At 43.8% G+C, this 14009-nt stretch overlaps 1 protein-coding gene across 1 annotated transcript in view; it reads left to right on the top strand.

The window, feature by feature from the left end:
* lasp1 (LIM and SH3 protein 1) overlaps window positions 1-9133 on the top strand; it is a 164061-nt gene extending 154928 nt beyond the window's left edge. Inside the window, exons 5-7 of the mRNA XM_080213485.1 lie at window positions 489-600; window positions 3659-3744; window positions 5651-9133. Of these exons, the coding sequence (XP_080069611.1) occupies window positions 489-600; window positions 3659-3744; window positions 5651-5824 (372 nt within the window). The 3' untranslated portion in view covers window positions 5825-9133. The remainder of the gene's footprint in view (window positions 1-488; window positions 601-3658; window positions 3745-5650) is intronic.
* Window positions 9134-14009: the final 4876 nt, after the last annotated feature.

Raw genomic sequence — 14009 nt, 5'->3', positions numbered from 1 at the left:
TCAAAACCTTTAACAATTCTGAAGATCTCCTGGGTTAACCCACACCCTTCCCTTTTGTTAAAGTTAAGAACCATGACTCTGCTTAGTCTTTCCTGTCGTATTGCTTCCATTCATTGATTAATGAGCATTCAGATCCTTTGACACTGGAGTGGAGTGGACACTGGAATTGATCGTATATCGGAAGCATGGTGGGTGGCACGGTGGCACAGTGGTTAGCACTGCTGTGTTGCAGCGCCAGGAATCCAGGTTCGATTCCTGGCTTGGGTTACTGTTTGCACATTCTCCCCATGTCTGTGTGGGTTTCCTCCCACATTCTGAAAGATGAGCTGACCCGAACAGGCACCAGAGTGTGGCGACTGGAGGAATTTCACAGTAACTTCATTGCAGTGTTAACGTAAGCCTTACTTGTGACTAATAAACAAACTTTAAATCTTGAACCGCGATTTTAACGTGTAATCATTATTTTTCTACTTTTTTCCCAAAATCAGATTAAATACCATGAAGAATTTGAGAAGAGCAAAGGAACCTCTGCAGCTGCTGGTGAACGAAGGAACTCGAATGGTGTTCCGCAATACAATGTCGAGCCTGAGATGCATCGAGGTGAGCAGCCATGTGCACACGCACAGACAGCGTGTCAACCTTTGGTTCGAGGTGTCACTATCAGTAACAACCAACTCCACCTCACACCACTGGCCTCCAAAACTTTAAACCATCACCAGTGGGTTTTTATTCTACTGCCTTATCAAGAGATCCACTAATAAAACTCATATGGGTTCTTAGCTTTTGTGATTGTCAGCTGGATTGACCACCATTCATAGGATCATAGAGTACCTAAAGTGCAGAAGGAGGCCATTCGGCCCATTGCGCTTGCATCAATGACAATCCCACCCAGGGCCTCTCCCCTTAACCCCATGTAGTTACTCTGCTAATCTGCCTGACCCTAAGGGGCAACTTAGCATGGCCAATCAACCTAACCCACACATCTTTGTACTGTGGGAGGAAACCCACACAAATGTGGGGAGAATGTGCAAATTCTACACCGACAGTCACCTAAGACCAGAATTGAACCCAAGTCCTTGGCGCTGTAAGGCAACAGTGCTAACCACTGTGTCGTTGTTTGAAGGTCTTCACGATATCAATTGTTTTTAATGCTCTGAATGTATCCTTTCTATATACTCTTCCCCAAATTATAGAAACATTGATGATAGGACCAGGGGGAGGCCATTTGGCCCTTTGAGCCTGCTCTGCCATTCATTACGATCATGACTGATCATCCCACTCAGTAGCCTAATCCTGCTTTTTCCCCATGACCTTTGATCCCATTCACCCCAGGTGCTATATCCAGCAGCCTCTTGAACACATTCAACGTTTTGGCATCAACTACTTCCTGTGGTAATGAATTCCACAGGCTCACCACTCTTTGGGTGAAGAAATGTCTCTGCACCTCTGTCCGAAATGATCTACCCCGAATCTTCAGACTGTGATCCCTCGTTCTGGACTTCCCCTCCATCAGGAATATCCTCCCTGCATCTACCCTGTCTATTCCTGTTAGAATTTTATAAGTCTCTATGAGATCCCCCCTCGTTCATATGAACTCCAATTATATAATGCATTAGAATCCCATCTTTACTGACCAAGATTGATCACTTCAAGTTGATCCTTTTTTTGTGCTTATAATTCCACTTGTCTAGTCTTGTTTGGGTTTTTATAGATCTGGAAGATTGTAAAGGATTATTTAAACCCTCTACCAAGTCTCCCCTTAACTTGCCCTGCCCGAAGGTGAACCAATTCAATCTCTCTGTGTGACTGAAGTCATCAACCTAGCCACCATTTTAGTAAATCTCTTCTTGATATCTGAGCTGTGACATCCTCCTTAAGGTTTTAAAAATGTGTAAATCATTGACAGGAGCAGCAGTTGTCTCACTAGGTAGGTCCTGATTAGAAAAATGTGAGGTGATGTGTTTTGGGAGGACTAACAAGACAAAGAGCAGTAGGATGCTAGGAGGTACAGAGGACCAGAGGGAGCTTGGGTTGCATGTCCACAGGTCCCTGAAGTCAGGTAGGAAAAACAGGTAAATAAGGCAGTTATGAAGACATGCGGGATACTTGCCTTTATTAACTGAGGCATAGCATATAAGAGTAGGGAAGTTATGATGGAGCTACATGAAATGTTCATTAGGCCACATCTAGAGCACTGTGTGCAGTTCTGGCCACCAAACTTATCAGATAGATATGATTGTACTAGAAAGCGAGCAGGGGAGATTCACCAGGGTGTTGCCTGGGCTGGAGCTTTTTAACTATGAAGATAGGCAGGGGTTGTTTACCTTAAAGCAGAGAAGGCTGAGGGGGGGACCTGATTGAGATCTGCAAATAGAAAGAAATCTTTCCCCTTAGTAGAGGGGTCAGTAATTGGGAGGCATAGTTTTTAAGGTGGGGATTTGAGGAAAAATCTTTTCAGCCAGAGAGTGGTGGGAATTTGGAATCCACTGCCTGAAAGAGCGATAGAGGTGGGAATCCTCATAACATCTAAATATTTAGATGAGCACTTGAAATGCCTTAGCATACAAAGTTACAGACCAAGTGCTAGAAAAATGGGATTAGAGTAGATAGGTGCTTGATAGCCAGTACAGACACAATGGGCTGAAGGGCCACTTTCTGAGTTGTAAATCTCTAGGACTTCATTATGACTGTGGTCAGTGATACACGCGCACCACCTGAGTTTACACAGTAAAATTCTAGCTTTAGCTCCTGTGGCCTGACTGTGATTTGCTGACTCTCTGTCGCACTATATTGGAGCAGCTGTGCGAGGAAGGAGCGATGGTTTATTGCTGCACACTGTGCTATTGTAAACAACTGGGATTTGTAATGTGACATTCTTTCCATTTCTGCCCTAATCTCCAAATTTCTTATATTTACAAATCATCTCCCCCGTCCTGTGATGCTTTGCAGATCTTCTGCATTCCATTGTTGTTCTTTCCCAAACTATTTCCCCGCTATAATCACTCAATGTTCTGAATGTCACTGTGTTAATTCACTCCAAGCTTCCAATTTCTGTCATTGGCCCCCAGATGGTTGGTGTGGGAGTTGGGGGAGGGTAATGTGAGACTTATGGGGGGAGATAGGCCATTAGGGAGGGGTGAGTGGAGTGGGTGGGGGGTGAGTGGGCTGCGGGAAAGAGGGGTGAATGAGTGGGTTGCTGTTGAGTAGGGGTGAGTGGGCAACTGGGGGTGGTGAGTGGGCGGCTGGGGGTGGTGAGTGGGTGGCTGTTGGGTGGGGGGGGTGAGTGAGTGGTGGCTGGGGGTCCTTAGTGGAGTGGGTAGGGGGATGAGTGTGCAGCTGCGGGAGCGGGGGGGGGTGGTGGTCAGTGGACGGCTGCAGGGGGCGAAGGCGGATGAGAGTTGGTGGCCAGCACTGTGCAGTTTTTTTTTTGAAATGCAGTTGCTAGTTTATCCAGGGCCAGTGAAGGGAAACAGACAGAGTCACATCGACACCGGATACATTAAACATGTGAAAGCGCCATCCTGGAAAAGCATTAAAATATTCTCATGTTGAATCACTTGTTTAAAATTTAGAGACAAGGCATAATTTCAATGTTTGCCTTTGCTACAATGATGAAGGTTGTTCCAACTTGTCTTTAATGATCTTCACTCTCATTCAGGCTACCAGCAACATCAAGAACCAGAGCCCCAAACCCAAGTCTACACTCCGCCCGCTGCACCGTGTGGCCCACCTCCCGCAACTGGGGTAAGTTCTTCATCTCTTTTATCTGGGTACTGCTGTGAGAATGTAAAGAAAGAACTTGCATTTCTATAGCACCTCGCCTGACCTCGGAACACCCAATTAATCAACTATTATTATAATGTTGGAAATGCAGCAGCCAATTTCCCCTGGGCAAGATCCCTCATAGAGCAACAAGACAAATAATCTGTTCTCGTGATGTTGGTTGAGGGTAAATGTGGGCCCGAATACTGGGAAGAACACCCCTGCACTGCCATGGGATCTTTTCCATTCAGTTAAGTGGGTGGATGGGGGCTCGGTTTAATGTCTCTGAAAGATGGCATCTCTGACAGGGAGGCAAAGCTGCTCTAGAAATGCTAACCTGGATTACCAGGTTCACACAGTGGCAGTGGTGTGTGCCGTATACAAGAAGCACTGCAGCAAATCACCAATACTCCTATAACAATACCTTCCAAATCCATGACCTTTAGCATGGAGAAGGACAAAAGCCAGCAGGTGCATGGGAGCTACACCACCAAACCACACACGATCCTGACTCGGAACTATACTGTCGCTGGATCAAGCCCTGGAACTCCAAAGTTTTGAATGGACCTACCTTGTATTAAGTTGATGTTTCTCTACACCCTAGCTATGACTATAACACTACATTCTGCACTCTCTTCTTTCCTTCTCTATGAACGGTATGCTTTGTTTGCATAGCATGCAAGAAACAATACTTTTCACTGTATGTTAATACATGTGACAATAATAAATCAAATCAAAAACCCCAGAGTTGTATTTTTTAAATGGGCACAAACCCCAAAATGATGATTTGATTTATTGTCAAATGTATTGGGATACAGTGAAAAATATGGGGTTGATGAGCATTTTATATAGCTCTATCATAACCTCCCTAATCTTATATGCTATGCCTCAGCTAATAAAGGCAAATATCCCACATGGCTTCTTAACTGCCTTATTTACCTGTTTTTCCTACCTGACTTCAGGGATCTGTGGACATGCAACCCAAGTTCCCTCTGGTCCTCTGTACCTCCTAGCATCCTACTGCTCTTTGTCTTGTTAGTCCTCCCAAAACACATCACCTCACATTTTTCTAATCAGGACCCACCTAGTGAGACAACTGCTGCTCCTGCCAATGATTTACTCATTTTCAAAAGTCTGATGGCAGCAGGGAAGAAGCTGTCCTTGAATGGATTGGTATGTGATAGAATCATAGAATTCCTACAGTGCAGAAGTAGGCTATTCAGCCCATCGAGCCTGCACCGACAACAATCCCATCCAGACCCCATCTCCATAACCCCAGGTATTTACCTGGTAATCTCCCTAACCTACACATCTTGGGACACTACGGGGCAACTTAGCATGACCAATCCATCTAACCCGCACATCTTTGGACTGTGGAAGGAAATCCACACAGATATGGGAGGAATGAGCAAATTCCACACAGACAGTCACCGAGGCCGGGAATCGAACCCGGGTCCCTGGTGCTGATCTCAGACTTTTATATCTTTTTCTCGATGGAAGAAGGTGAGATACTGCTTTGCTGAGGCAGTGGGAAGTGTAGACAGAGTCAATGGATGGGAGGTCTTTTTAAAGTTCCTCATTTCTGGCGTAATTCTGCAGCTGTGCACTTATTCCCTGAAATAATAATAAAAAGATGTTCTCAAGTCTCTGGAATGGGAATCTGAATCCCCTTCCAGTTTAGTGGCAAGGATGTTGTCCAGTGGATGGCACTTGCAGCAGCTACAGAATGGTCAGTCGGTGAGTATCCAGATGTTTGACTTCACTCATGGAAACATCCTGGGAGGATGGGCAAAGTGTGTGTTTTGGGAGGGATGGGTTGGGGAGTGGGTGAGGAGCTAAAGGGACCCCTTTCATCATCTCTCCCTTTTATCCTGTCTGTCTTTTGTAGAAGAAATACAGAGCTGTGTACGACTACGCAGCGGCCGATGACGACGAGATCTCGTTCGTAGATGGCGACTTAATTGTTGATGTGCAACAGATTGACGAAGGATGGATGTATGGCACCGTGGAGAGAACGGGTGACACTGGCATGCTGCCCGCTAACTACGTAGAAGCAGTGTAATGGAGCCCGGATCGTGCCTGCTTATGCTTTGATTATATATATTATAAATAAATTACAGTATGGATCCCAACAGTAATTTGACAAAAATATTAGGTTAAAAAAAATAATGTATTAAATTGTGGTTCCGATTACATAACAGAGCTTCTTCCATTTCTCTGATTTTAGTATTACTGGAATAAATACAGTCAAAATTTTCTTTGGCTTTACTATCTTGAAGAAGGAAAGGCTTTCAAAGCTTTTCACTGCTCTGCATTGTCCAATTCTCCTTTCTTCAAATAACCCTACACCTTGCAAATCTTTAATTTGAAATTCTTGGCTCTTGATTACTGTACTTGTGTTGGATAATCTCAGATTAAGCCTCTTTTAGTCGCACCTATCCTAGCTACACATGAAACATTGTTTTTTTAGGCTTGTAAATTGCTGAAATAACTCAATATAATGCAGGACCAAAATACAGAATCATTCTCTCAATGGGGGAATGCTGTTTGTCAAAAATTCTGTTTCATTCTTTAACTCAAAACACAGGGGAGAGAGAGAGAGAAATACATATACACCCAACACAAGATACAGACATATGTAACACAGGGAGAGAGACAGACACATGCAACACACATAGATACATGCAACACAGAGAGATGCATACTCATGCAACAGACACAGATACGTGCAACATGGAGAGATACAGACTCACTCAACACAAAGTGACACACACACCAGAAGAGACAGACACACAGGAGCATACGACTCACAGTGAGACAGATGAACTGGATTTCCAGTATTCTAAATACTATCTTTTGAGACCTCATTCTTAATGTGTTAATCTAGCGAGTGAGCGCAACATTATTTGGCTGTAGGTGAAGTATCACAGCTGAATAGTTCAGTGAAACTTGTCCACATTCCTTGTAGAAGCAGCAATCTCACTGTATTGTCTCCTGTAGATAGTGGAATCGTTCGGCACTTGTCATTTTTAGGGAAGTGGTCTCGGTAACCATCCTTTCCCGCCAAAACGGCAATGGATACAATGGACCGGGCAGCTGACCTCAAAAATCAAATCACCCCATGAAATTGGAGAGGTGAATAAAATTCTACCTCTGCCAACCTCCCCTCAATTTCTCACCAGCTGTACTACAGTTTGATAACAGCCCTCGGTTACGTGCCAGAGTAGTGAGACATTGTGATACAGGTTGGCTGTGGGAAAATGAATTTTACCACTGGGAGGGAAAGTGGGGAGTGAAGCGAGTTGGGAATTGATTTGAATTTGAAAGGTTGGCGAGTGGGAGGAGGAGGAGAAATTCTTTCCCATTTGAAAAGAAAACGCAATGTTACACTCCATTTCTTTAACATTGTGCGATTACAAGATTGGGATTCCAGTAGAATCCGAGGGGGTGGGGGCGGTGGGTAAGTGTGTTTGCTGGCTTGCTGATCCAACCTTTGGGTCCAACGTCTGTCACTCACTTCAGAATCTCCTCCTCCTTCTCAGTGACGTCTGCCGACACAGTCTAGCTTGGTATGTCGTCGGGAATCAGACTTTGAAACATTTTGTGCCATTAGAATGAAACTGTGAAAGACTCAAGTTGGCAACAGTGTGCAACTTTGAACAGAATGGTTAGCTTTACAGGGATTAATGCATGTTGCTTTTCAGAGTAATTTCCTGTCTTAACTTACAATGCATGGGGCTTGAGTGAGTCCGAAACCGCTTTGAACCGGTTTGGAAAAAGATATTGCCTGACCAACATTCCTATCAAGTTAACTTGTGCTGCCAATGAAACGCCCGTCTCCAAGCAACTCCCTCCACCATCTGGGCAATGAATATCCACTAGGAATTAGTCTGGATCTCTTCCGTATCTCACTGAGATAGTTGCTGAGACCAGTACCTACTTTGCTATGCCCATGTAAATGCCCTTTCATGAGTTCAGGGACCAGAAATGCACCAGTTGTCCTCAGTGGTGCCACTGCTTCCCGTAAGGTATCGTCAACAAGTCATTAACTTTTGTAAATTGGCTGTTTTGACTGGCATTGTACTAATTCTACATTGATTGATTCTAATTTTTGCTAGGGAACATAATGTTGATGGATTTATTAAATCTCCCAAAGCTGGAACAGCTTTCTGCTGTTCTGTTTCATAGCAAACTGCTCCATGTACTTAGGAAGCGCTGTGAACCTCCTGAGTATTAAGGTGCAAACTGGTGTACTTTGATTGTTTGTAATGAAATAAATGAGAGACGGAATAGAATGTCGTATTGACTAATGTTGGAACAGTCCTCAGTCCAGTGCCAGCTTTTCAATTGAGTCCCTACATCACAAATGTGGAAATATTTTGCAGCAGTTGGGTAATGGTAAGGGGACAGGGTGATGCCTCTCATGGTTTACAGCCCCAAAACAGCATAAGCAATGAAATCCTTGTGTGAAACATAACTGGTTAACTGATATGCTGGTAAAGTTCAGGCTCCTAAGCTTAGTGGACCACAGAAGATATGTACATAAAAGCACAAATGTGTAGACATTGCGTGCCAATATTAATGACACTTTCAACATTCCATGGAAAAAGTACATTAACTGCTTAGTCTTAACACGCTATTTAATTTGAAACTTGCAGATGTTATTGCTGATTGATTGGTAGAAGAATTGTGTTTTTTCTTTCTTAAAAAATCATGCTTTTCATGTTCCGCTTAGAGCTTTTGCTAAAGATGTTACTGAGTTACCTAAGTATCTGCGAAAACAAGAAGCATCTGAAATTAGCTTTGATCTCTGGGTGACTCAGGTGTAAGTACAAGGGGAGCAACTGCGTTTAAGCTGCATTTCCACTGAAACGCATTGTTTTGTTGAACATTTTGTGGGGGGGTAGGTGGGGGTGGATGGTGTGTGAGGATAAAGTTATGTTCCTGTGTGGTATTCTGGACCATCCCCAGTAGCAGCATGGATCTCAGCTACCCCATCCCTCACACTGCAGCTTACGACAAAGTGGGGTGGGCCAACAAAGGGAAATGTCCTTCGTTTGTCTTAAATTGCCTGGGTTGAGAAATTGATTTGTGTGATCCTTTCTGCATTACTGACCACGCAGAGTCCAGCATGTTCACAAATGGAGTTGTTGCAAGCATTTGTCCAGTTTGGAAGTTGAGGGTCAATGGGAATAAAAGGTGGTGTTAAAGATATATATAAGTAATTGCATAAAATACTGGATACTGTGATTCAATTGAAACATGTCTTTCTGAATTCTTCATTACCATGCTTGCAATTTTTAGGAAAAAATGTATTTTTGGCATGATTCTTACATGACTGATTGTCAATAAACTCCATAATGTGGGACAATAGTGTGGAATTTATTTATTTAGAAATGTGTTTTATTATTGGAACTGTTAACCTGTTATAACCTTAAATCAATTCTCCTTCAGAAAGGAAGAACTTGCATTCATATTCATAATGAATGGAAGAACAGGCTCGAAGGGCCAAATGGCCTCCCCCGGCTCCTATCTTCTGTTTCAATATAGTGAGTTTCATCATATCTATGCATCCCAAAATGCTTTACAACCAAGAAATGCCTTCTTCAAAGTGTAGTTACCCTTGTAACATGAGAAATGCGGCAGTGGATTTGTGCACAGCAAGATCCCACAAGCAGCAATGAGGTGATAATCAATTAAACTCTTTAAACGATTAAATTAGTCTATCAAAAGGGGTACTTATTGGCCAGAACAGAGAGCCAAAACTACCCCGTTCTTTGCCAAAGGATTATATAGAAGAAGATGGTGATGTGATATTGTCATTGGAGACTTGGGTTCGAATCTCACACTGGCAGTTGATGAAATTTGAATTCAATAAAATAATCTGGAATTAAAAAGTATAATGATGAGCCTGAAACAAGTGAAGATTGTTTGAAATTCACCAATGTCTTGTAGGGAAGGAAATCTGCTAACCTTACCTGGTCTGGCCTACATGGGACCCCAGAGCCCCAGACTCTTAAATGCCCTCTGAAATGGCCTGCCAAGGGCAATTAGGGATAGGCAGCAATTGCTGACCCTGCTATTGACACCCACATCTCAGGAATGAATTTTGAAGGATTGTAGGGTCTGGAGAATTTCAGATGGGTAATTGTGAAGAAGTTTATCTCTGATTCCTTGAACGGTAGAAAACATTCAGCAGTGTAAAAGGTCTCGGTTGCGACTGAAGGAAGAGTATTCTTAAAACAGATCCATGGCATCTTTGTCAATCTCTCCCTCGCCTATTGCTGGCCTGCTAGCCAGCCCCACAGCTTCATCAAGGCCTCCTCTTCCCCACAAACAATACAAATCTCATCCTATTTCCAATTGTGTTCAGCTGAGACAGAGGGTCATCCAGACTCAAAACATTGGCCGGAATTTTACTGATTTCAGGGCGAATGAGGCTTGCAGAATGGATGCAAGTGAGATTTTACGAGTCTTACCCAAGTGAGGTTGTAAAACCCTAGCCATTAGCTCTGTTCTGTCACCAGAAATGCCATTGGACCTGCTGAGATTTTCCAGCATTTTCTGTTTTTGATTCCCAAAAAAAGTGCTTGTGTTGCAATCTGCTGGAAGTTGATATTATGAACAGTTCAGGGTGATATATTAAGAAATTCATTACCTTCAGCTGACAGTGATGAGGGAGGAACCAGAAGAGAAAATGCTGGAAAGTCTCAGCAGGTCTGGCAGCATCTCTAAGGAGAGAAAAGAGCTGACGTTTCGGGTCCAGATAGCCCTTTGTCAAAGCTGAGAATTGACAAAGGGTCATCTGGACTTGAAACATCAGTTCTTTTCTCTCCTTACAGATGCTGCCAGACCTGCTGAGATTTTCCAGCATTTTCTCCTTTGGTTTCAGATGCCAGCATCTGCAGTAATTTGCTTTTATCAAGTGATGAGGGAGGCCTTTTGAACTCAGCCAAGCTCATCCATCAAAAAAAACTCTATATGCCTGGAACACAACATCCATTTTTCCTGTTACTGATTCCAGGATTTTTTACAGCCCTGGCTATACATTCATCCTGTTTGGTGAACACTTTTTAATCTGAAGCATGTGTTCACTACCATCTAAATTTTGCCCATTTTAACCTGCGCGCAGTGTCCGTGCTGAACTGATCCAAAATCCTCTATTGCAATGACCTAATGATAGAAGGTCATCTCATAACTTCTAAGGTTCAAAAGTCCTTCCCTCTCTTCTAACTTTGGGTGGGAATTTCCAGCCCACCCACCACCCCCCACAGCATCTTTTCCAGCTACGTATGTGATTCACTGTTGATCGTTGGAAGAATCTATCCAGTCCCGCTGGTGTCTATGGCATTTTGTATGGCTCACCTGTTCCGCTGTCACAGGGGGAACCTGCCACCAGGGGGAGTGGGGGGTGGGGGGGGAGGGGGGGTGTTGGAGGGGCGCATTGGCGGGACCGGAAAATCTTGACGGCGGGAAAGGCCGGAATATCCTACCTTTTGTCTTTGGCTATTAAGTTTAAAGTTTATTTATTAGTGTCACAGGAAGGTCTACATTAATACTGCAATTAAGTGAAAATCCCCTAGCCGCCATACTCTGGCACCTGTTCAGGTACACTGAGGGAGAATTTAGCACGGCCAATGCACCTAACCAGCACGTCTTTCTGACTGTGGGAGGAAACTGGAGCACTCGGAGGAAACCCACGCAAACACAAGGAGAACATGCAGACGCCACATTGACAGTGACCCAAGCTGGGAATTTTACTGATTTCAGGGTGAATGAGGCTTGCAGAACAGAATTCTCCATTGGCCTCAATTGAGATTTTATGAGCCTTACCCAAGCAAGGTTGTAAAACCACAGGCATTGGCTCTGTTCTCTCTCCACAAAAGCCGTTGGACCTGCTGAGAATTTCCAGTATTTTCTGTTTTTGATTCTCAAAAGAAAGTGCTTGTGTTGCAATCTGCTGGAAGTTGATATTATGAACAGTTCAGGGTGATATATTAAGAAATTCATTACCTTTAGCTGACAGTGATGAGGGAGGAACCAGAAAAGAAAATACTGGCAGCAGTGCTAACCGCTGTGCCACATGCCACCCATATCCCTGTTTAATAAAGAAAACCTTGTAGTTATAATCACATGTTTCACATTCCAGGACTTTTGCAAATAAGTGCTTTTGGCAAAAACAATAATGTTGCTTCGATTGGAAATCTGAAATAGGAATAGAGAACACTGGAACTCTCAGTAGGTCCAGCAGCGTCTACGGATAGAGGAACCATTATTGTTTGAGGTTGAGGACTAGGTTCTGATGTAGGATAATTGAGCTACAACATGACCAGATTCTTTCTCTACAGATGCTGTACGATTGGCTAAGTATTTTTGAACTATAGGCACTGTTGCAGAGTAGGAAACGTAACAGCGGTTTATGCACAGCAAGCTCCCACAATCAGCAACCTGAAAGTGGCCGAACTTTTTAGTATGTAATTGGTTGAGGAATTCAACTTTCACAGGACTTTGAGAGAGAACGTGTCTGCGCCTTTTTAAAATAGTGTGTGGGATGCTTTGCATTCTTGAGAGAGATGATACTTCTTTTGATGTGTCATCATTAAGACAGCATCTCTGATAGTGTAGCTCCCTTTTGGCACTGCACTGCAGTGTCAGTCTGGTGAAGTGGGTAAAAAAAGTTTTTCCTCACATTCCCTGCCCCTCAGGTTGAACCAATGTCCCCTCATGGGGACTAAGGGTCATCTGTTCCTTATCCACTCTGCCCATGTCAAAGAACAAAGAAAATTATAGCACAGCAATAGGCCCTTCAGCCCTCCAAGCCTGCACCGACCATGCTGCCTGACTTAACTAAAACCCCCTATGCTTCCGGGGACCATATCCCTCTATTCCCACCTCATTCACGTACTTGTCAAGATGCCCCTTAAAAGCCACTACCGTATCCACTTCCATTACCTCCCCCAGCAATGAGTTCCAGGCACCCACTACACTCTGTGTAAAAAATCTGCCTCATACATCTCCTTTAAACCTTGCCCCTCGCCCCCTAAACCTATGCCCCCTAGTAATTGACTCTTCCACCTTGGGAAAAAGCTTCTATCTACTCAGTCCATGCCTCTCACAATGGACTTCTATCAGATCTCCCCTCAACCTCCATTACTCCAGTGAGAACAAACCAAGTTTCTCCATCCGCTCCTCATAGCTAATGCTCTCCATACCAGGCAACATCCTGGTAAATCTTTTCTGTACCCTCTCCAAAGCCTTCACATCCTTCTGGTAGTGTGGCGACCAGAATTGAACTCCATATTCCAAGTGCGGCCTCACTAAGGTTCTATAAAGCGTCAGCTTGACTTGCCAATTTTTAACTCAATACCCTAGCCAATGAAGGCAAGCGTGCTGTATGCCTTTTTGACTACCTTCTCCACCTGCATTGCTACTTTCAGTGGTCTGTGTACCTGTACACCCAGATCCCTTTGCATACCAATACTCCTAAGGGTTCTGCCATTTACTGTATATTTCCTATCTGTAATAGACCTTCCAAAATGCATTACCTCACATTTGTCCAGATTAAACTCCATCTCTCCGCCCAAGTCTCCAACTGATCTATATCCTGCTGTATCCTCTGATGGTTCTCATCACTATCCACAAATCCACCAACCTTTGTGTCGTCTGCAAACTTACTAATCAATCCAGTTACATTTTCCTCTGAATCATTTATATATATTACAAACACCAAAGGTCCCAGCACTGATCCCTGAGGATTGCCACTTGTCACAGCCCTCCATACAGAAACGCACCCTTCCACTGCTAATCTCTGTCTTCTTTGACCGAGCCAGTTTTGTATCCACATTACCAGCTCACCTCTGATCCCATGCGACTTCACCCTCTGTACCAGTCTGCCATGAGGGACCTTGTCAAAGGCCTGACTGAAGTCCATGTAGACAACATCCACTGCCCTATCCTCATCAATCATCTTTGTCACTTCCTCGAAAAACTCAATCAAATTCGTGAGACACGACCTCCTCTTCACAAAACCATGTTGCCTCTCACTAATATGTCTACTTATTTTCAAGTGGGAATAAATCCTGTCTTGAAGAATCTTCTCCAATAATTTCCCTAACACTGATGTAAGGCTCACCGGCCTGCAATTACCTGGATATTCTTGCTACCCTTCTTAAACAAAGGAACAACATCGGCTATTCTCCAATCCTCTGGGACGTCCCTGTAGCTAGTGAGGATACAAAGATTTCTCT

This window comes from Carcharhinus amblyrhynchos, chromosome 27 (genome assembly GCF_965287045.1).
Source record: "Carcharhinus amblyrhynchos chromosome 27, sCarAmb.v2.hapA, whole genome shotgun sequence".
NCBI classification, from domain to species: Eukaryota; Metazoa; Chordata; class Chondrichthyes; order Carcharhiniformes; family Carcharhinidae; genus Carcharhinus; species Carcharhinus amblyrhynchos.
The sequence above is the reverse complement of the archived record's forward strand: the minus strand, read 5'-3'. Positions and strand labels throughout refer to the sequence as shown.